At 50.6% G+C, this 18,677-nt stretch overlaps 2 protein-coding genes across 2 annotated transcripts; one reads left to right on the forward strand and one right to left on the reverse strand.

The window, feature by feature from the left end:
- The first annotated feature begins 761 nt into the window (after positions 1 to 761).
- LOC136514113 (ferredoxin-3, chloroplastic-like) lies at positions 762 to 3,161 on the forward strand. Its single transcript, XM_066508100.1, has 2 exons — positions 762 to 1,005; positions 2,531 to 3,161. Exon 2 carries the CDS (start codon positions 2,547 to 2,549, stop codon positions 3,000 to 3,002), a length of 456 nt encoding a protein of 151 aa, XP_066364197.1. The 5' UTR covers positions 762 to 1,005; positions 2,531 to 2,546; the 3' UTR covers positions 3,003 to 3,161.
- A 1,106-nt stretch (positions 3,162 to 4,267) lies between these two features.
- Positions 4,268 to 6,030, reverse strand: LOC136514123 (actin-3-like). Its single transcript, XM_066508110.1, has 3 exons — positions 5,635 to 6,030; positions 4,907 to 5,520; positions 4,268 to 4,621 (listed from the first exon to the last, which is right to left on the reverse strand). Exons 1-3 carry the CDS (start codon positions 5,951 to 5,953, stop codon positions 4,556 to 4,558), a joined length of 999 nt encoding a protein of 332 aa, XP_066364207.1. The 5' UTR covers positions 5,954 to 6,030; the 3' UTR covers positions 4,268 to 4,555.
- Positions 6,031 to 18,677: the final 12,647 nt, after the last annotated feature.

The following is an 18,677-nucleotide window of genomic DNA, read 5'->3' on the forward strand; positions in this document are numbered from 1 at the left end:
CGGCTCCTTTGGTACATGTAGCATGGAGTCCATGGGAACCCTGGTCTAAGTTCAGCTGAACTAGGGCCTTGTTTAGATTGAGGTTAGAAATTAGTATTTGACATTGTAGCACTTTCATTTGTATTTGACAATTATTGTCCAATCATGACCTAACTAGGCTCAAAAGATTCGTCTCGTAATTTACAATCAAACTGTATAATTAGTTATTTTTTTTATCTACATTTAATACTTATTTAAAGATTTAATGTGACAGAGAGAGTGAAAAAACTTACTATCTAAAACAAGGCCTAGCTCGGCCGGACTACGGAGTACTGTTTGCAGGTGACGGTTTGTCAGGCCCAAGTGAGCGTGGCCCAGTCCTCCCTGTCGCAGGCCCAAGTAGAGCCGGCGTCCGTGCTGGCAGTTCCAGAACCTTCCTCAGATGGGATCGTGTACAACACCACGTGTTTTATACAGTAATCTATGAATTTTTTTCATCGTCGAATTAAGGTCCAATAGCCTCTGCTCTTTTTCTACCTATAGACTCTGGCCATACAAATCATTTTTTTTTTATGAAAACACAAATCACACATCCGCCGCTGCCGCTGCCGCCATTGCCATGGCCGGCGCGGGCGCGGGGCCGGAGCGAGCTCGCCGGTCGCCGTCGCGGGCGCTGGTGGTCACCAGAAAGAGAAAGAGAGAATATTTTTTTTTATGCTAAAACATGTAAATTGTATAGCATTTCCGTACTCTCGAAACCACCACCAGCCCCACCCGGCGGCTAGCGGCAGGCGGGCGGGGTTCCGCTCCCACCCGAGCCCGACCGCGCCGCGCAGCCGCCCCCATTAAAAACGAGGGCCTGGCCGCCGCCTCGGCCGCCCACTCCCACTACGCCTCTCCTCTCCTCTCCTCTCCCCAGCCTCCACGCCGGGAGGGTGACGGAAAGCGACGCGGCGCGGCGCGAGTGCGAGCGAGGGAGGCACAGCACCAGGACCCTCGTTCGCCGCCGCCTCCGATCTCCGCGAGGTACCTGCCTCTTCCCCCGCTCTCCCCTCGTACGCCTCGGTGGTTTTGTAGGGTGGTAGGATCTCTCTCCGCTCTCCGGCCGGCGTTCCACCCTAGGTGGTGGGGTGTTTGGTCTGGCCGCTCGACTCTCGGGAGTCTAGTGGATGGATGATGGGATCTCGCGTTCTGTTCTCCAATTTTTGGGTTTCGTTAATCCCGAAGAAGAAAAAAATTACTGCTACGGGGCGCTGTTGCGTGGGTCGCTTGAACCGCATCAGATTTCGGTTATTTCCGCATGTAATTCCTTCCCATCTTGAGGAGAAAGTAGATACTGGAGAACTTTGAGATTTTCTATCCTGGGGTGGTGGATTTGGGGGTTTATGGGAGGGGCCGTTAAGGGGCTGTGCATCTCCAGTGAACCCCTCTCCTGGTTTGGCAGTTCTTAGACGGGGAACTTTTAAAAAAAAATCATCAAGCGGATTGTTCTGTGAAGTTTCGGCAGAAGAAATAAATTAAATTAAAAATAACCGATGTGTGGTTTACTGATTCCCGTGGAGCTTCAAGTGAAGGGCGGGGAGCATTAGCGATGCCTGCCTTTTTCATACCGCTCCGTAGATCAACCTACCCCTTCTCATGGAGGGGATGGATTGCATGTGCCCATTCTCCTCCTTGGTAGCGATACCACTGGGATACATCAGCAGGTGCCTGTTTGTGTGTCTATGTGTTAGTAGTATTACCTATGCATTGTGAACAAATAGAGTCGGTTTATGACGTTTGAGATTTTTGACCAGGAGATGGATTTGGTGTTTATGGAGCATGTTGATCTGTGCGCATGTTCAGTGAACCTCTGGTAGTTCTTGTCCAGGGGATTTTTACAATAAATCATCTATTGGATTGTTCTGTGAAGTTCGGAAGAAATAAATAAAAAGAACCTATGTGTGGTTTACTGATTTCCCTGGAGCTTCAAGTGAAGGGCAGGGAGCATTAGCTATGCCTGCCTTTTTCATACCGCTCCACAGATTAACCCTGACCCTTTAGATGGAGGGAATGGATGGCATGTGCCCGCTCTCTTCCTTGGCAAAGATACCATTGGGATACATCAGCAGCCCATGTGTGCCTCTATGAACTGGATTAGTAGTATTACTATGCGTAGTGAACAAAGGGATTGGCTTATGAAGCGTGGCAGAGGAAGCATGACTTTATCTCATATCTTTGTGTGGATATTAAATTGGTCGTTGCTCTGTAAATCTAGGTAATTTTCGTGCCAATGTCAGTAATTTGTTTAAAAATGGTATTTTGGTTCTGATTATCTGGATTCAAGCATGGCACTGTATGACTTTCAGTGTCAATTATTTGTTACTCTGCTGCAAGCTTTTCCTGTTAGTGTCTGGCAAGATACTTTTTTATATCTAGATGCCTGAGAATAGCTTCCTGGTCTCAATTGTTGCTTTGTGTTTTATAAGGAAAGTGCGATAGTTCCGTAGTTGCTTAATTTAGGCCAAGGTGGTTTTGATAACTGACCATGTTCCTCCCCTTGAATTTGAAGGTTGCCAGGTTTCAAGATGTCGACCAGCACATTTGCTACTTCCTGCACGCTGTTGGGCAATGTTAGAACACAGGCCTCCCAAACAGCGGTGAAGAGCCCTTCATCTCTAAGCTTCTTCAGCCAAGTTATGAAGGTTCCAAGCGTGAAGACCTCCAAGAAACTCGATGTCTCTGCGATGGCTGTCTACAAGGTGAAGCTTGTCACTCCTGAAGGTCAAGAGCACGAGTTTGATGCTCCAGATGACACCTACATCCTTGATGCAGCCGAGACTGCCGGTGTGGAGTTGCCATACTCGTGCCGTGCTGGGGCTTGCTCCACCTGTGCTGGCAAAATTGAGTCTGGTGCGGTTGACCAGTCGGATGGATCCTTCCTTGATGACGGGCAGCAGGAGGAGGGCTATGTGCTGACATGTGTCTCCTACCCAAAGTCCGACTGTGTCATCCACACCCACAAGGAAGGTGACCTGTACTAGGGCTAGGGCTTTTCAATTTGGCAAGGGACCAATTGCTCTCAAGTGTGTTGTCAAGCAAGCTCCATCTGCCCTACCAGTTGTGCGAACTGTTTGGCATCAAACTTTTGTGGTTGCTGTCTTCTATGTTCTGCTAGTTTATGTTCGGGGTCGGTGCATTAACACCCTGTTCGCTTGATGGGAGGAGGGGGTTGGTATGGTGACGTGTGCTCTTGTTGTTCCGTGGTCTATTTTGATGGAGGGATGTGAAACATTAAAATTTGTTTGGCCCACAATGGTCCCGTTTGCATCGCTGAAAAAACCGAAATACTATTTCGGTTGATTTGTCGTTGATTTGTCGTGAGAGAAACACTGTTTTAGCTGAAAAAATAAGTTAAAAGTACGGATTATAAGAGAAGCGAATAGGTCGAATGTTTTACCTGAAGTTAGTTGATGCAGGCGAAAGGATCTTTTTTATTTTCGTGACTTCTATGATTAATAGGAGGGCATACAAATATGGGTTGAATTGGGCTCAGACAAATATGGGTTGAATTCAGGGCATCTATACATCAAATATTGGGAACCCATGGGAATACTAGCTAATCAATAAAAAACTGATGTGATGCCATAATAGTATAATTTAATGGCTTTTTGTTATGTTTGGAAAAGTGTTAAGTTATTGATTCTGAATGTCACTGCGGCATGCTGGCACCCGTTTAGTTCCAAACACTTGTGTCATGTGATACCTGTTTGCCAAATTGTAGCGTGTTGTTGCTTGGTCTGGATGCACGCGCAACTGCGTACGGATGAGAACAAAAATGCATGACATGCTGAGCCACAACGACCGAAATTCAGTTTTGCGTGAAGACATGCTTTCTGTGCCAAGAATCTTGAATTTCTCATTGAGCGGGGATGCTGAAGGCAACAGCTCGCTCGTGTCATCTCTGATAGCGAATGCTTTGGTAGGTGGCTGATAGCAGTGGCAAATTTGAACTGGTGGACTGCTTGCGTTTGGCTCTTGTCCTGTCTAGCCCAGTTGAGGACGACTTGGGCCCTTGTTGTCCTGCCTTGGAGTTGCACTAACGACGGCAATTCACATGACCTAATTTTCCTAAGTAACTCTCAAATTTGATTCATTTCATGTGCCGTTATATTTTCCCAGATTTGATTCATTTTCTGTGCCGTTATATTTGATGGGCCACAAATAGGTAACTAGAATTTAAGAGAACATAAAAAACTGTGAACTTAATACCATATCGAGTCTTCTGCCCATAGGGAAAACGACCAAATAGCCAATAGTGTATGCAGATATTGATAGATACATAGGTAATGTTACGCACAGATGACAGAACAGCTGTAGCCAAAACCAATACATTGCTCGCACACTAGTATCGACATATCACTGGAAGCAGCACCATCTGGATCACTAAAGCAGGGCATTTGAAAGGCAAATGCTTAGTTGGATGTACTCTTTCCCTCATGCAATCATGCTCGCAGAAACTATATGTACTTCACAAAGACACTCAATAATGCAGATCTCAACAGCTTGACACACTACGAAAGGCGCGGCTGAAAGCTCAGAAGCATTTTCGGTGGACGATAGCAGGGCCAGATTCATCATACTCTTCCTTGGATATCCACATCTGCAACAGGAAAATGATTGGAGTAAGAAGCCTATACTGTGAGAAACAATACTTCAAAATGGAACGGAAATTAGTTCGTATTCATAACTATGGCAACAATCAAAATCACTGGAACATTGCCATTCACAATTTACTGATTTAGATGTGTTCACATGCACTTGTCAATTTGGTTGATTGTTGGTTTCACTTAAAAAGGAAGATGGTCAAAAGGCACCTAAGAAACCATCTCCATGATAAGATCATAAATGCTATGACTGACAAGGAAAGGACCATGTTAGTAAGTACCTGCTGGAATGTGCTGAGCGAGGCAAGGATTGAACCACCAATCCAAACACTGTATTTTCTCTCTGGAGGCGCCACTACCTTGATTTTCATACTGCTCGGTGCAAGGGCAGTAATCTCCTTGCTCATCCTGTCAGCAATGCCAGGGAACATGGTTGTTCCTCCACTGAGAACGATGTTGCCATACAGATCCTTCCTGATATCAACATCACATTTCATGATAGAGTTGTAGGTGGTCTCATGGATGCCAGGAGCTTCCATCCCAATCAGCGACGGCTGGAAAAGCACTTCTGGGCATCTGAACCTTTCCGCGCCAATTGTGATGACCTGCCCATCAGGCAACTCGTAGCTCTTCTCGACAGAGGAGCTGCTCTTAGCAGTCTCGAGCTCCTGCTCGTAATCAAGGGCAACAAAGGCCAGCTTCTCCTTTATATCTCTTACAATTTCCCGTTCTGCTGTTGTAGTGAAGGAATAACCCCTTTCTGTGAGGATCTTCATTAGGCAGTCAGTCAGATCACGACCAGCAAGATCCAACCTAAGAATAGCATGAGGAAGCGCGTATCCCTCATAGATTGGCACAGTGTGGGTCACACCATCACCAGAATCAAGCACAATACCTGCACAAGAGTACAAGACATAGGTAGTAGAATGGGGTCAGATCGCCAATGACGAGAATCAAAGATGAAGTCCTAGAAAAACTCATCAGTTAATAGGTGAAAATGAACACGTGCCTGTTGTGCGACCACTGGCATATAGGGAAAGAACAGCTTGGATAGCAACATACATTGCTGGTGCATTGAATGTCTCAAACATAATTTGGGTCATCTTCTCTCTGTTTGCCTTTGGGTTTAGTGGTGCTTCTGTCAGAAGAACTGGATGCTCTTCAGGAGCAACACGCAGTTCATTGTAGAAGGTGTGGTGCCAGATTTTCTCCATATCATCCCAGTTGTTCACAATACCATGCTCAATGGGGTACTTCAAGGTCAAGATACCTCTTTTTGACTGTGCCTCATCACCAACATAGGCATCCTTTTGGCCCATTCCAACCATCACACCCGTGTGGCGAGGGCGGCCAACTATACTAGGGAACACTGCTCTGGGCGCATCATCGCCAGCAAGCCAGCCTGCAGAGAGGAGAAACATAGGCTGGTTATTCTGCAACAACTCCTTTTACAGGTTTCAGAGATTAATGAATGAACAGATAGAATGAGCATCGAACCTTGACCATTCCAGTGCCATTGTCACACACAAGTGGCTGGATATCCTCACCGTCAGCCATTGATCAGCACAGACAATCTGAATTCAGAGACCATCTCAAATATTCACTTGTGAAAGCACAAAATTTTGGACCTAGTTCATGCTAGATGGCTTGGAAATTTAAGTTAAGATTGATAAGGGAAAGACCATATAATTTTCAGGTACACGATGACAATTAAGAGCAATTTGTGATAGCCAAGTAAAAGGAATGCAAGGTTGTATTTAGCAGGCCTTAGGTCAAGTTGCAGCAAGATTATTACCATTAATGAATCTTTGAACAAGGACCAGCTGGTAAATAGGACTAACGACTTGGAAAAACATATCACACTGCGATCAATCATAAAGTGGATTCATTAAGCTGGCATAAGCTGTCCTGTCAGGCAGAGACATGGTCACTTGCTCACCCATGTGCTACTGAGCCTAACAGAAATGAATAAAACTACAGCTGTACTGGATCAGAATTATTGCTGTTGCTGCACATCCAGCCTATAGCTGGATAATTCATTTAGCCGTAGACGATGGGAGTCTAAAGTCAGTGTGCCAGCAATAAGTCAGTAGTGGCGCCCATCATTCCGATTCCAGCTAGCAAAAAGTTATCAACTGGATTGTTTATGCCAAAATGAAAGGGGGAAAAACAATAGCAAGGCTGTTTGACAGATTGAGCTGTTTAGACCAAGATAACCTGACACAGATTCAGGTCAGGGTTAGCAGTATTTGACATGAAGATACATATTTTTATTAGTTAGGATTAGGAAAAGCTAAGTAAGGTTTGCCCAATAAAAGCTCAGTAAAAACCCAGTTAGGCCGCCAAGAAGATCACAAGTATGAAGCACTGGGTGGGATCTAAACCAACCCGGCCTCAAGATTTACAGAAACTATTGTAGGCTAATGGCCATTCACACGATTAGCAAAAACATCCAACTGAAAACATTTAAGTCAATTCATTTCCCACGAGTATCCTCCAAGTAACCGACTTGGCACACCAAAACCAGCACCATGATATGAGATCTAGGAGCATGCACCTCCACCGCATATCAAATCCATTTCTGTTCCCGAGGATCCGGGTATGACACATGAAATTGTACTACTTTTTCCCCCTCTTAATCGAAGGGGGCGGAAAACACTAGCTAACACGTACTGCTTATTACAGGATCCGATCAAGCAAGCAAGATCACTGCTGCATATTCGGACATACTGCATAAACTCTTCAAGAATTGCAATTGCGCTGGCTCTAATAACGAAGACCGATCCAAATACAGATGCAATCGCACGCTAGGACTGAGAAGAAACCGCCTCTAATCTAATCTAAGACTAAGAGAGCAAAGGCACCTCTCAGGGCATGGTAGGATCGCTTACCAACAGAAGGATGGAACCGAACCAGACAACTAGTCGATGCACAAATCGACAGCACTTAGAGAGGAGCAGCGACTGTGGACGGCAGGAGCGAGCAGAGGTGCGGTCGGTCGGTGGTGGATCCCGACGGGGAGAGCCGGAGAGGAGACGAGCAGGGCGCTGCGGTGAGGTGTGCGGTGTGCCGGTGTGCCTGCTCTCCTCTGCTCTAGAAGGGGAGAACGCCAGAACGGCGTCCATTTCATTTATATGCGCGGCGACAGTTAGCAGAAAAGGCACGGGGGCAAAGCCAAAATTCAGGCGAAAACCATCCAATTTGACCGCCGTTTTTTGATTCTATAACTGCTTCCAAACAAATTGAGGCCGAATTTCCTACTCACGTGGCCGTGTGGGCAAGATATAGGTTCCTGCCTGCTGTAGATTTGTGAAGCAAACACCTCACAAGGCCTTTTTTGCATTATTACATGTTCGCATCACGGACTTTGTTAACCAGCAACATATCAGGTGCAAACCAACCAACCATTATAAATTTGAAAACTATCAATTAGGACCACTAGAGGCTGATCCAATGGATGAGGTGAGGGGGCTTAAGCGCAAAAAAAAAAGACCGGCGGGTGGGGGTTTAAGCGCAAAAAAATCCCACCTTTCACCCCATCCATTGGATGTGCATCTAGTGATCCTGATTAGTAGTTTTTAAGTTTACATAAGTTGGTTGATTTATACCTGATACGTTGCCCTGTTAACAGCTCGATCACCACGATTTTAGCCCTGTGTACGAGTTACCTTGCGTGATCTTCTTTTTTGACTAGGGGGGAGGGGGGTGCTCGTCCACCTCACACACTTCCTCTCCCTCATTCACTTCTTTTTTTCTCTAGGAGCTCCATGAGTTTTACGATAGTAGAAGGGGCTCTATGAGTTTTTCTAGCGCGGGCATTCACTCATGAATCCAGTTACGTTGATTTCGAGTTTTTCTTTTTTGCTAGTAATACTGTACATTTGGTTTACGGTCCTACCATCAAATACAATTAGTTAGTGTTTCATTGTCCTGTAGAACTACCTATTGCCAAACACTATAGCACCTAAAATGGTGCATGAAACTTTTTAACATAATTATAGATAGAGAATACAATCATTTATGTCCAAGTAGTTTGAGCTCGAACAAAAACTTGTACAAGGAGAAATGTCAAAGAGAAAATTGTATCTTTTTATTTCTTTTTATAATAAGAAACCAACACTTGAATAGTTGCGAGTGCGTGTGTCTGATCCACAACAAACAACTATCCATATAGGTATACTTTGTTCTTCTTTCTTGCACAAGTTTCTTTTTATTCAAATTTAAAATTTGCATGCACACATAGATAGTTGCACCCTTCACGGCTCTATCCATCCTTTTTTCTGCAGCAATTTTTCATAAAGGTATTAGCTAGAAATAGAACAAACTGTGATTAAGCACCAGGATTAGAAACCGATTGTTAATTGTCATTGCAAAAATAGGCAGATCAGCAGGATACTAATTACTTCCATACACTACTGCAAAACATAGTAATTCCAGAAACAGAATTAGAGCAATCCATGACATGCCTGCATCAGGTGCCGTCCTTAGATTTTGGTGACATTAAGCAACACTAAAAATATGGGCCCCTTAATATAAACATCAAAATATTTGACATGCCTGCATGCAGTTCTAAAAATATGCTCCTAGTAAAAACATCAACATAAAATTTCCTACAACTTTTGTATTCACCGGTCATCTACTATTTTTAATCCAGGCTACAACATATTCAGTCAGATCTGAGAGAGTCTGCAACACAACTTCGAAATTCCATAAGTTCTGACATATCCAACCTCTGCACTACTGAAATTGTAGATAAAAAGAATGTCTACAGACCTTTGGTACTCTGGCTCACTTAAAAGCGACAAAAGTAGAAGGCAAAAACGAAATTGATTTGCTCACTTACCTAAACATGATCTTAGTCTATTCTTTTGTGGTGCCCAGACCCAGACTAGAGGCTAAACGTGGGGAACAGAAGGGAAATCGACTTAGTAATTCCACATATTCATGAGTTTACCTGTTGGTTGTTGTATGCTTGCTCCCACCTTCCGACCAGGAGCCATGGTGCTCTGACCTTGAGTGGGGGAGGGGGTCGTGGATTCTAGAGGGGGAGCGAGGGGGGTCGCAGCTTCTGATGGACGGCGCCTGCTGCGTGACTCGGCGTGAGGAGGGCGGAGTGAGGAGCCAGGGCCTGGAGGAGCGGCGCCTGGAAGTCACAGTCGGGAAGAGTAGGCGTCCTGGAAGGCGCCGCCTGCTACGTCGGGTCGGATAGAGTGAGGGGCGGCGATTTGGAATCAGGGGGAAATAGCAAGCGCGCGTCATCGACGTGAAAAGAAATAGCGAGCGCAGAGGTGGCAGGAGAGAAAAAGATGGCGGCAGATGAAAATTTTGGGGTTTTCATCGGGAGAAAGAGGGAGCGCGCGGCGTCGGCAAGAGAAGAAGCAAGCACTGTGGCTTTCATTGGAGAAAGAGAAGGTGTGCGGCCTCGGCGGGAGAAGAAGCGAGTGTGGTGGCGGCGAATGAAAATTTTGGGGATTCAACAAGCTAGGGTTCGGTGGGACTGCTGGGCTTAATGGGCTGATCTTTTAGAATATAAAAATCGACGATGGAAAAGAAAAAATGTTTTTGAAAAAAAAATTGAGGACAAAAAGGGAAAATATTGAAATCGTTTTTAATAGAAAAAATTTAGGATGGAAACCAAAAAATGTTTTTAAAAATAGAGAAAATGGGGATGAAAAGAAAAAAAAGGTTTATGAAAATAAAAAATGAGGATGAAAAGAAATATTATTGAAATCGTGGAAAAATGTGCATGTGCGGTCGATGGGATTTCAACCTCTAATTTATGGCCTCATGTGTAGCTCTTCAAATCACTCCACCTCAAAGTCATTTAAGATTAAATAGATGATATTTTCCTGTAGTATTGACTTTTCTAGACATTTTTTATCTCATCGAGATATAGAACATTTAGTTTTGGTCATTTATCAATCCATGGTAATTTGGACAATTAAAAAATTGTAATTCAAAATATTATACGTGCTTATCATCTTAAAATTCACATCATAAATTGTGACGATTGTCTAATAGCAGGCCATGACAAATTGCAAGTCGTCGTAATATGGAAATCCTTCCGTTTACGACGATTGCTTCTAGATCTTAGTGACGGACACATAATTTTCATCGTAAAGTCATACTCTCAACAAATAACGTCGTAAAACATAATGACTTAGCGACGAATTTAGCCGTCGTCATGAGAAAATCGTCATAGAAGGTCATATTTCTTGTAGTGGTTGTGCACGGATGTCAGACGCGTGATCTTTGATGAGGGCAACTTTAAAGGATGTGCTCCCACGCTCGAGGATCGAATCAGTATGTTTCCATGATTAGTGTGCCATAGTCCACCTGCAGAGTCCGATGAAAAATCATATGTTGCACATGAAGGATTGGCTAGCAGAAGCAGGCGAGCGGGGCGAAGCACTGCCGCACACACGATTCCAATTTATATTTTTCTGTGCGCTGCAAAGAAAAAACTAATATCATAATAATTCAATGCTTCAGTTATAAGGAGTCAGAGACCAGCTGTATGAAGTGGATGCATATCTTAGGCTTGAAAATCTTTTCAATTGGTGACCACAGCTCGATGCCCATGTAAACATGTTTTTCTAGTCGAACTATTAAGATATTGGATTTTAAATTTAAAACATATTTTATATGAAGTGGTCTGCATGTTTGCCATTTTATCTTGGGTTTTTTATCATGTTATTGTAATTTTACAAGTTTGAAGATACGCCATTACAATTCATCTATTTGAAAAACTGCTATTATAATTTTATCTCTCACTCGTCCATGCCATTTTGTACACATACAACGTATATCAGTGTGAGGCATGTATGCCTACACAAACGCATACGGACGTTACATCCCTCTTCCTCCGTTAGAGTAAGCTCGCCGTCGCTCTCTACCACGTCGCTGCCGCGCTGGCTGCCATCGACGAGCTCCACCTCGCGCAGTGCCGGCCACGAGTGAGAGCCGCTCCGCACACGGGACGACGAGCGCAGGCAACCTGGCAGCACTGTTGTTCGCACTCCGACTTAGGGTTAGTGGCGCGCCACCGTTGCCCCTCGTCCTCTGCCATACGGTGCGCCTCGTGCTGGTCCCCTGCTCGCCGTTCTTGTTCCGGTTGCTGGACGTGTGCGCCGCCACGAGCGCAGCCGGGGTGGTGGAGGTGGCGTCCATGGCGGATCCGCGCCATCGCGGCGGCGGCGCACCGGGCAACTCCATGGCGGCAGCGCACGTGCTCAACCGCCAGCGCGAGTTCCCCGCCGCGGCCGACATCGACAACCTCGTCGTCATGTCCATCAGCACAGGGACGTCCAGCACGGGGTCGTGGGGCATCGGTCGCACCATCGCGGCGCACCTGTGCTTGAGCGCGAGCCTGGTGCTGGGTGTTAGATACTCCTATGTGCTATAGATAGGCAGCATGTTTACATTTATGCATGCGTGCAGACATCAGCCTGTGGTGATCGCTGCACGTATAGGAAGTAGTGGTAGTTAGTTTCGCCATGAACCAAGACATGCCGCCATGGCCGGGCGACGTCGTGCGTGGGGATGGACGCGCACCTTTCTCGCGTCGTGCGAGCCATGAGGGGCATGATCCTTCTCTGTTTTCAATAAATGGCAATACATGCATAAAAAACGCTGCGCGTTTTTAGCAGCACCAAAACCTGTGTCCAGTTCTCGCGTTGAGTAGGTGTTGTGCGCCTTCGGGTTCTCGCCAGAGCTCGCCGTCGGCGTTCCTCGCTGTCTCGCGACTGACAAGTGGTACCAGAGCCAGGTTTTCGAGGGACCTCGCCGTCGCCATGGCAGTCTCCGACGAGACCCCGCGGCCGTTCACCGGCCGACAAGAAGGACGATTCCAAGAAGCCGGTCGACGGTTCCAGCGGCTCCGGCATCAAGACGCCGCAGCGCACACCAGTCGCCGGATCGATCTCCGCCTCGCCGATCACTGCACGCGCAACGCACGCCGTTCGCGCACCCGCGATGCACGCCGTCCGCGGGAGGTCATCGTCGAGCGCATCATCAAGGAGGGCCGCAGCTCCGGCAACTGGCCTCAACTCACGAAGACCAACTATAATGAGTGGTCTCTCCGCATGAAGCTCAAGATGGAGGCGCGTGAACTCTGGGAGGCCAGTGGAGTACGACGACGTCGACTACACCGACGACCGGAACGCGCTCGACGCCATCTGCAGCGCGGTCCCGGAGGAGATGGTGCATGTGCTCGTCGGCAAGAAGAGCGCCAAGGAGGCCTGGGAGGCCATCCGCACTCTCCGCATCGGCGACGACCGTGTGCGGAAGGCAACGGCGTAGAACCTCCGCGCCGAATATGAGTCGATCGCGCTCCGGGAAGGCGAGCCCATCGAGGACTTCGCACTGCGCCTCACTGGCATGGTGCAGCGTCTGGCCACACTCGGCGATCCGGAGCCCGACGAGAAAGTCGTCGCCAAGTACCTACGCGTCGTTCGCCCACGGTATAAGCAACTCGTGATCTCCATCGAAACTCTGCTTGACATCTCTCAGCTCTCCATCGAAGAGGTGACCGGCCGTCTCAAGGCCGCTGACGACGTCGAGCCCGCTCCGGCGCACACCGCGAGCGGCAAACTGCTACTCACTGAGGAGCAGTGGGTGGAGAAGTACAAGAAGAAGGCCTCGGAGTCTGGGCGTGGCGGCTCTGGCTCTGGCGGTCGCGGCAAGGGCCGCGGCAGAGGTCGCAGGACGCGACGCCGGGGCAGCAGCGACTCCAGGAGTGGCTCCAGCTCTTCGCGCCCGCCGCCGGATGACCCTTGTCCTCGCTGTGGCAAGAAGGGCCATTGGGCTCGTGACTGCCGCAGCAAGAAGGAGGAGCCGGCCCAAGAGGCCCATGTGGCCCAGGAGGAGGAGGCCACACTCATGCTGGCCATCGCCACTGCCCAGCCAGAGGGGATCGAATCCTCCCCGACGCCAGCGCTCTCCACCGAATCTCAGCTCGCCGTCCTCGTCAACCACCCAGATCCACCTCACCGAGAAGAAGGTGTTCCCCTCCTTCGACTCCGCCGCCAACCGGGATCCGAGCCGATGGATTCTGGATACGGGCGCCTCCAACCACATGACGGGCGCCCGATCGGCCTTCGCCAACCTTCGACACCGGCATCACCGGATCCAGTGCGGTTCGGAGATGGCTCCACCGCCCGCATCGAAGGCAGCGGCGTCGTGCTTCTCTCCTGCAAGAATGGGGAGCACCGAACGCTGTCGAACATCTACTATCTGCCCCGACTAACGGCCAGCATCATCTCCGTCGGACAGCTAGATGAGGGCAGTTACGAAGTCCTGGTGAAGGGCGGTGTGATGGCCATCCGCGATGAGGAGATGCGGCTGCTCGTGAAGATTCCCCACAGCCCAGGGCGCCTGTACGTGCTCGACGCCACCATAGCACGCCTGGTGTGCCTGGCGGCATGGGGCGCTGAGGATGCATGGGTTTGGCATGCCCGATTCGAGCACGTCAACTTCACCGTGCTTCGCAAAATGGCCCAAGAAGAGCTCGTCCGTGACCTGCCTCTGCTCAGCCAGGTGGAGCAAGTCTACGACGCGTGCCTCGCCGGCAAGCAACACCGCACGCCGTTCCCGCAGAAGGCACTCGGGCACTCCACCAAGGTCCTCCAGCTCCTCCATGGCGATCTCTGCGGCCCGATCTCGCCGCCAACGCCTAGCGGCAATCGCTATTTCCTCCTCCTGGTCGACGATTACTCGCTGATACATGTGGGTGGTACTGTTGCCGTCCAAGGATGAAGCTGCGTCGGCCATCAAGCGTGTCCAGGCAGCCACGGAGAGGAAGACCGGCAAGAAGCTGCTCGCGCTCCTGTACCGATCGGGGTGGCGAGTTCACTGCGGTAGACTTCACCGAGTACTGCGCCCAGCTCGGACTACGTCGCGAGCTCATGGCACCGTATACACCGCAATAGAATGGTGTCGTGGAGCGTCGCAACCAGTCCATCGTGGGCACGGCGCGATGCATGCTGAAGGCCAAAGGACTCCCTGCCATGTTCTAGGGGCGAGGCGGTCTCGACGGCCGTGTACCTACTGAACCGGTCTTCGTCAAAGAGCATAGGGGGCAAGACACCCTACGAGCTCTAGACAGGGAGTGCTGCCGGGCGTCCATCATCTCCGCACGTTCGGCAGCATTGCCCACGTTAAGGTAACCTCAACAAATTCCAAGAAACTTGATGATCGTAGCAGGCGCATGATCTTCGTCGGGTATGAGGCCGGGTCCAAGGCATATCGTGTCTACGATCCCTCTACCCGCCGTGTGCACATCAGCTGGGACATCGTCTTTGACGAGGGTGCTCAGTGGGCATGGCCTGCTGATCATGATGAGGGCGACACCGACTTCACCATCGCTGAGTCCACGGTAGAGGAGCCTGCCGTGATGACCACCACTCGTGCATGAGTGGGTCACGCCTCTTCTGAACCTGCTGCATTGGGCTCCACCTCGCCACCATCGCCAGGCGTGCCCACGTCTCTGTTTGCGCCAGCGCACACTCCTGCCGCAAGCCCTGCACCAGGCTCGTCGAGTGCCCATCTGCATCCCAACGTCGAGTTCACCACGCCACCTGGGTCCAGCTTCAGCGAGCAGCTGGACTTCGACCACGATGGCGAGGCGCCCCTATGCTTCCGGCGCGTCAACAACATTCTCGGCCAGTCCACTCTGCCCCGTTTCGTTGATCGGGAGTTGGAGGAACACCTCTTGCTGGCCAGCGACGCCGAGCCTACGACGTTCGACGAAGCGCTACGTCACGAGCACTAGTGCCACACGATGCTGGATGAGATGACCTCCATCGAAGCCAGCGGCACCTGGGAACTCGTCGATGCTCCTCCACGTGTGAAGCCGATCAGGTTGAAATGGGTCTACAAGACCAAGAAGGACGCCATGGGTGTGATCACCAAGTACAAGGCACGGCTCAGTCGCAAAGGGATACGTCCAACAGCAAGGCATCGACTTTGATGAAGTCTTCGCGCCGGTGGCCAGACTTGAATCCGTGCGGTTGCTGCCTCGCCCATGCCAGCCTCACAGGACTGGGCAGTGCACCACATGGACGTTAAGTCTGCGTTCCTCAACGGCGTACTCCAGGAACAAGTCTACGTCGAGCAGCCACCTGGTTTCGTACTCCGCGTCCATGAGAACAAGGTCCTGCACTTGGTGAAGGCTCTGTACGGTCTACGTCAAGCCCCCCGTGCCTGGTATGCCAAGCTCGACTCCTCTCTGATCGAGTTGGGCTTCCAGCGGAGCACCTCCGAGCACGCCAGTGTATCTGCGTGGTGCGGGTGCACGCCGGCTGGTCGTCGGCGTCTACGTGGATGACCTGGTGATCACAGGCGGCAACAACCACGACATCATCGTGTTCAAGGAAGAAATGAAGGCAAAGTTCAAGATGAGTGATCTCGGCCTCCTTCGCTACTATCTAGGGCTGGAGGTAACCCAGAGCGAGGCTGGGATCACCGTCTGCCAAAGCGCGTACGCCGCCAAGATCCTGGAGTCGGCGGGGTTGGCTGGCTGCAGTCCCAGTCAGACTCCCATGGAGCCTCGCCTGAAGCTTAGCAAGCAGAGTTCAGCTCCATCAGTGGATCCAACCAGGTACCTGCAGCATCGTTGGCTCACTCCGGTATCTGGTGAACTCCAGGCCCGATCTCACATACTCGGTGGGCTACATCAGTCGCTTCATGGAGGCTCCCACCACTGAGCACCTGGCAGCTGTCAAGAGGGTGCTCAGGTACGTAGCAGGCACCCTGCAGTTTGGTTGCTGTTACCAGAGGAAGAAAGAAGCTCAGCTCGTCGGCTACAGCGACAGTGACTTGGCCGGCGACATCGACACCCGCAAAAGCACGACTGGAGTGATCTTCCTCGACGGCAATGTGATCACCTTGGCAATCACAGAAGCAGCGTGTTATGGCTCTGTCATCATGCGAGGCAGAGTACATAGCAGCAGCCACTGCAGCTTGACAAGGCGTTTGGCTTGCTCGTCTCCTAGCTGAGCTCAAGGGAGAGGAAGCTGGCGCCATCACACTGAAGATCGACAATGAGTCCGCCATCGCGCTCAGCCGGAATCCAGTGTTCCACGACCGAAGTAAGCACATAGATGTGAGATTTCATTATATTCGTGAATGTGTCGAGGAGAACATGGTTCATCTTCAGTCCATTGGGACGTTGGAGCAACTGGCGGACATTTGCACCAAGGCACTGGGGCGCGAGCGATTCTGTGAGTTGCGTTCCAGACTCGGTGTTCATCATGTACAGCGGGCACACTAGGAGTAGGAGGAGAATTGTTAGATACTCCTATGTGCTATAGATAGGCAGCATGTTTACATTTATGCATGCACGCAGACATCAGCCTGTGGTGATCGCGCGCGTATAGGAAGTAGTGGTAGTTAGTTTCGCCATGAACCAAGACATGCCGCCATGGCCGGGCGATGTCGTGCGTGGGGATGGACGCGCACCTTTCTCACGCCATGCGAGCCATGAGGGGCATGATCCTTCTCTGTTTTCAATAAATGGCAATACATGCATCAAAAACGCTGCGCGTTTTTAGCAGCACCAAAACCTGTGTCCAGTTCTCGCGTTGAGTAGGTGTTGTGCGCCTTCGGGTTCTCGCCAGAGCTCGCCGTTGGCGTTCCTCGCGTCTCGCGACTGACACTGGGCTACGCGTCACGCTCCGATGAGGCGGCCGCCGCCCGCTACTCCCTTAGGGCTTAGGCCGAGGATGCGCCTGGACGTGGCTCGAGCACGCGGGACGACGAGCTTGGTCTTGGCGAGCGACAAGCGTAGGAGCGCTGCTGGGGGGCTCGGCACGTGAGACGGCGAGCTGCAAGCGTAGGTGACTCGGGTGGCTTGGCGTGCGCGACGGCGAGCAGCAAGCGCAGGCGTGCTAACTTGGGTGGCTTGGTGTGCAAGACGGCGAGCAGCAAGTGCAGGCGGACTGACTCGGGTGTCTTGGCATTCGCAACGGTCGCACACGGGACGGCGAGCGCAGGTGTGCTGCTCCAATGGCTCGGCGCGCGTGAGTGCGTGCGGCGATGCCCTCTTTCTTCTTCCACCCTCTCTTGCCTGCATGCTTCGATGGCGTCTACGGAGCTCCCACATGCCAACCATCACCTTCATATCCTCCAACCCCGTGCTCCCGTGCATTTAGGAGGTAGGAGCTCGCCTTGGGAGGAGCTTGGCGAAGGGGACGGATGGGGCTCACCCAGGGAGGAGTCGTGCCACGCCACCGCAGAAGGCCGCTGTGTCACGGATGGGGAGGAGCTCGCCCAAGGACAGCGCATGTCCCATGCCCTCACTTGCTCCATTCAGCACCACAGCCTCGTGCGTCGCGGTCGACACGTACCCCGCCGTGCGCCGTGGTCGACACCACCACCAAGGCCTTCGACCGCGTGCTCGTCGTGAACCTACACGAGTTCCCCACAGCGGCCACCATCAACAGCCGGCACGAGTTCCCCGCCGACGCAGACCGTGGGGCAGATCCCCGCAGGGAACCCCGTCGCTCTCGCGCGCCACGGCATAGTAGCGCGCGGCGTCGATGCGCACGTCGTGGAGAGCAGCGATGTCGACCATGGCGAAGGCCGTGGCGTCCGTGTGACGGTAGACGGGGTCAGGAGCAACACCGAGCGCGGCATCCGCGGCGAGGCGAAGCGGAGGTTCTGTATGGCACGCAGGCCGCCACTCACGCGCAGGTAGCGAGCGCTCGTCCGCCACGGGCGCGCTGGTTCCGACGGAGGAGGCGGAGGACTTAACGTCCGTATGCGCCCATACGTGCCTGACAGTGGGCCCATATACATTAGATACGTACAAAATGGCATGGACGAGTGAGAGATGGAATTATAATGACAGTTTTCTAAATAAACGAATTGTAATGGCGTATATTAAACTTGTAAAATTGTGATGACGTGGATAAAAAAAACTTTTATCTTTACCTGGCTACCCTGTGCCTGTATAATCCATGTGCATGCGGCCGCAGGAAGCTCGGCTTGATGCAGAAATCATCCGGAACGAGCATGCGGCGTGCGGTTTGGCGGCTACAAGCGCGTCATGGA

This window comes from Miscanthus floridulus, chromosome 2 (genome assembly GCF_019320115.1).
Source record: "Miscanthus floridulus cultivar M001 chromosome 2, ASM1932011v1, whole genome shotgun sequence".
Classification (NCBI taxonomy): domain Eukaryota; kingdom Viridiplantae; phylum Streptophyta; class Magnoliopsida; order Poales; family Poaceae; genus Miscanthus; species Miscanthus floridulus.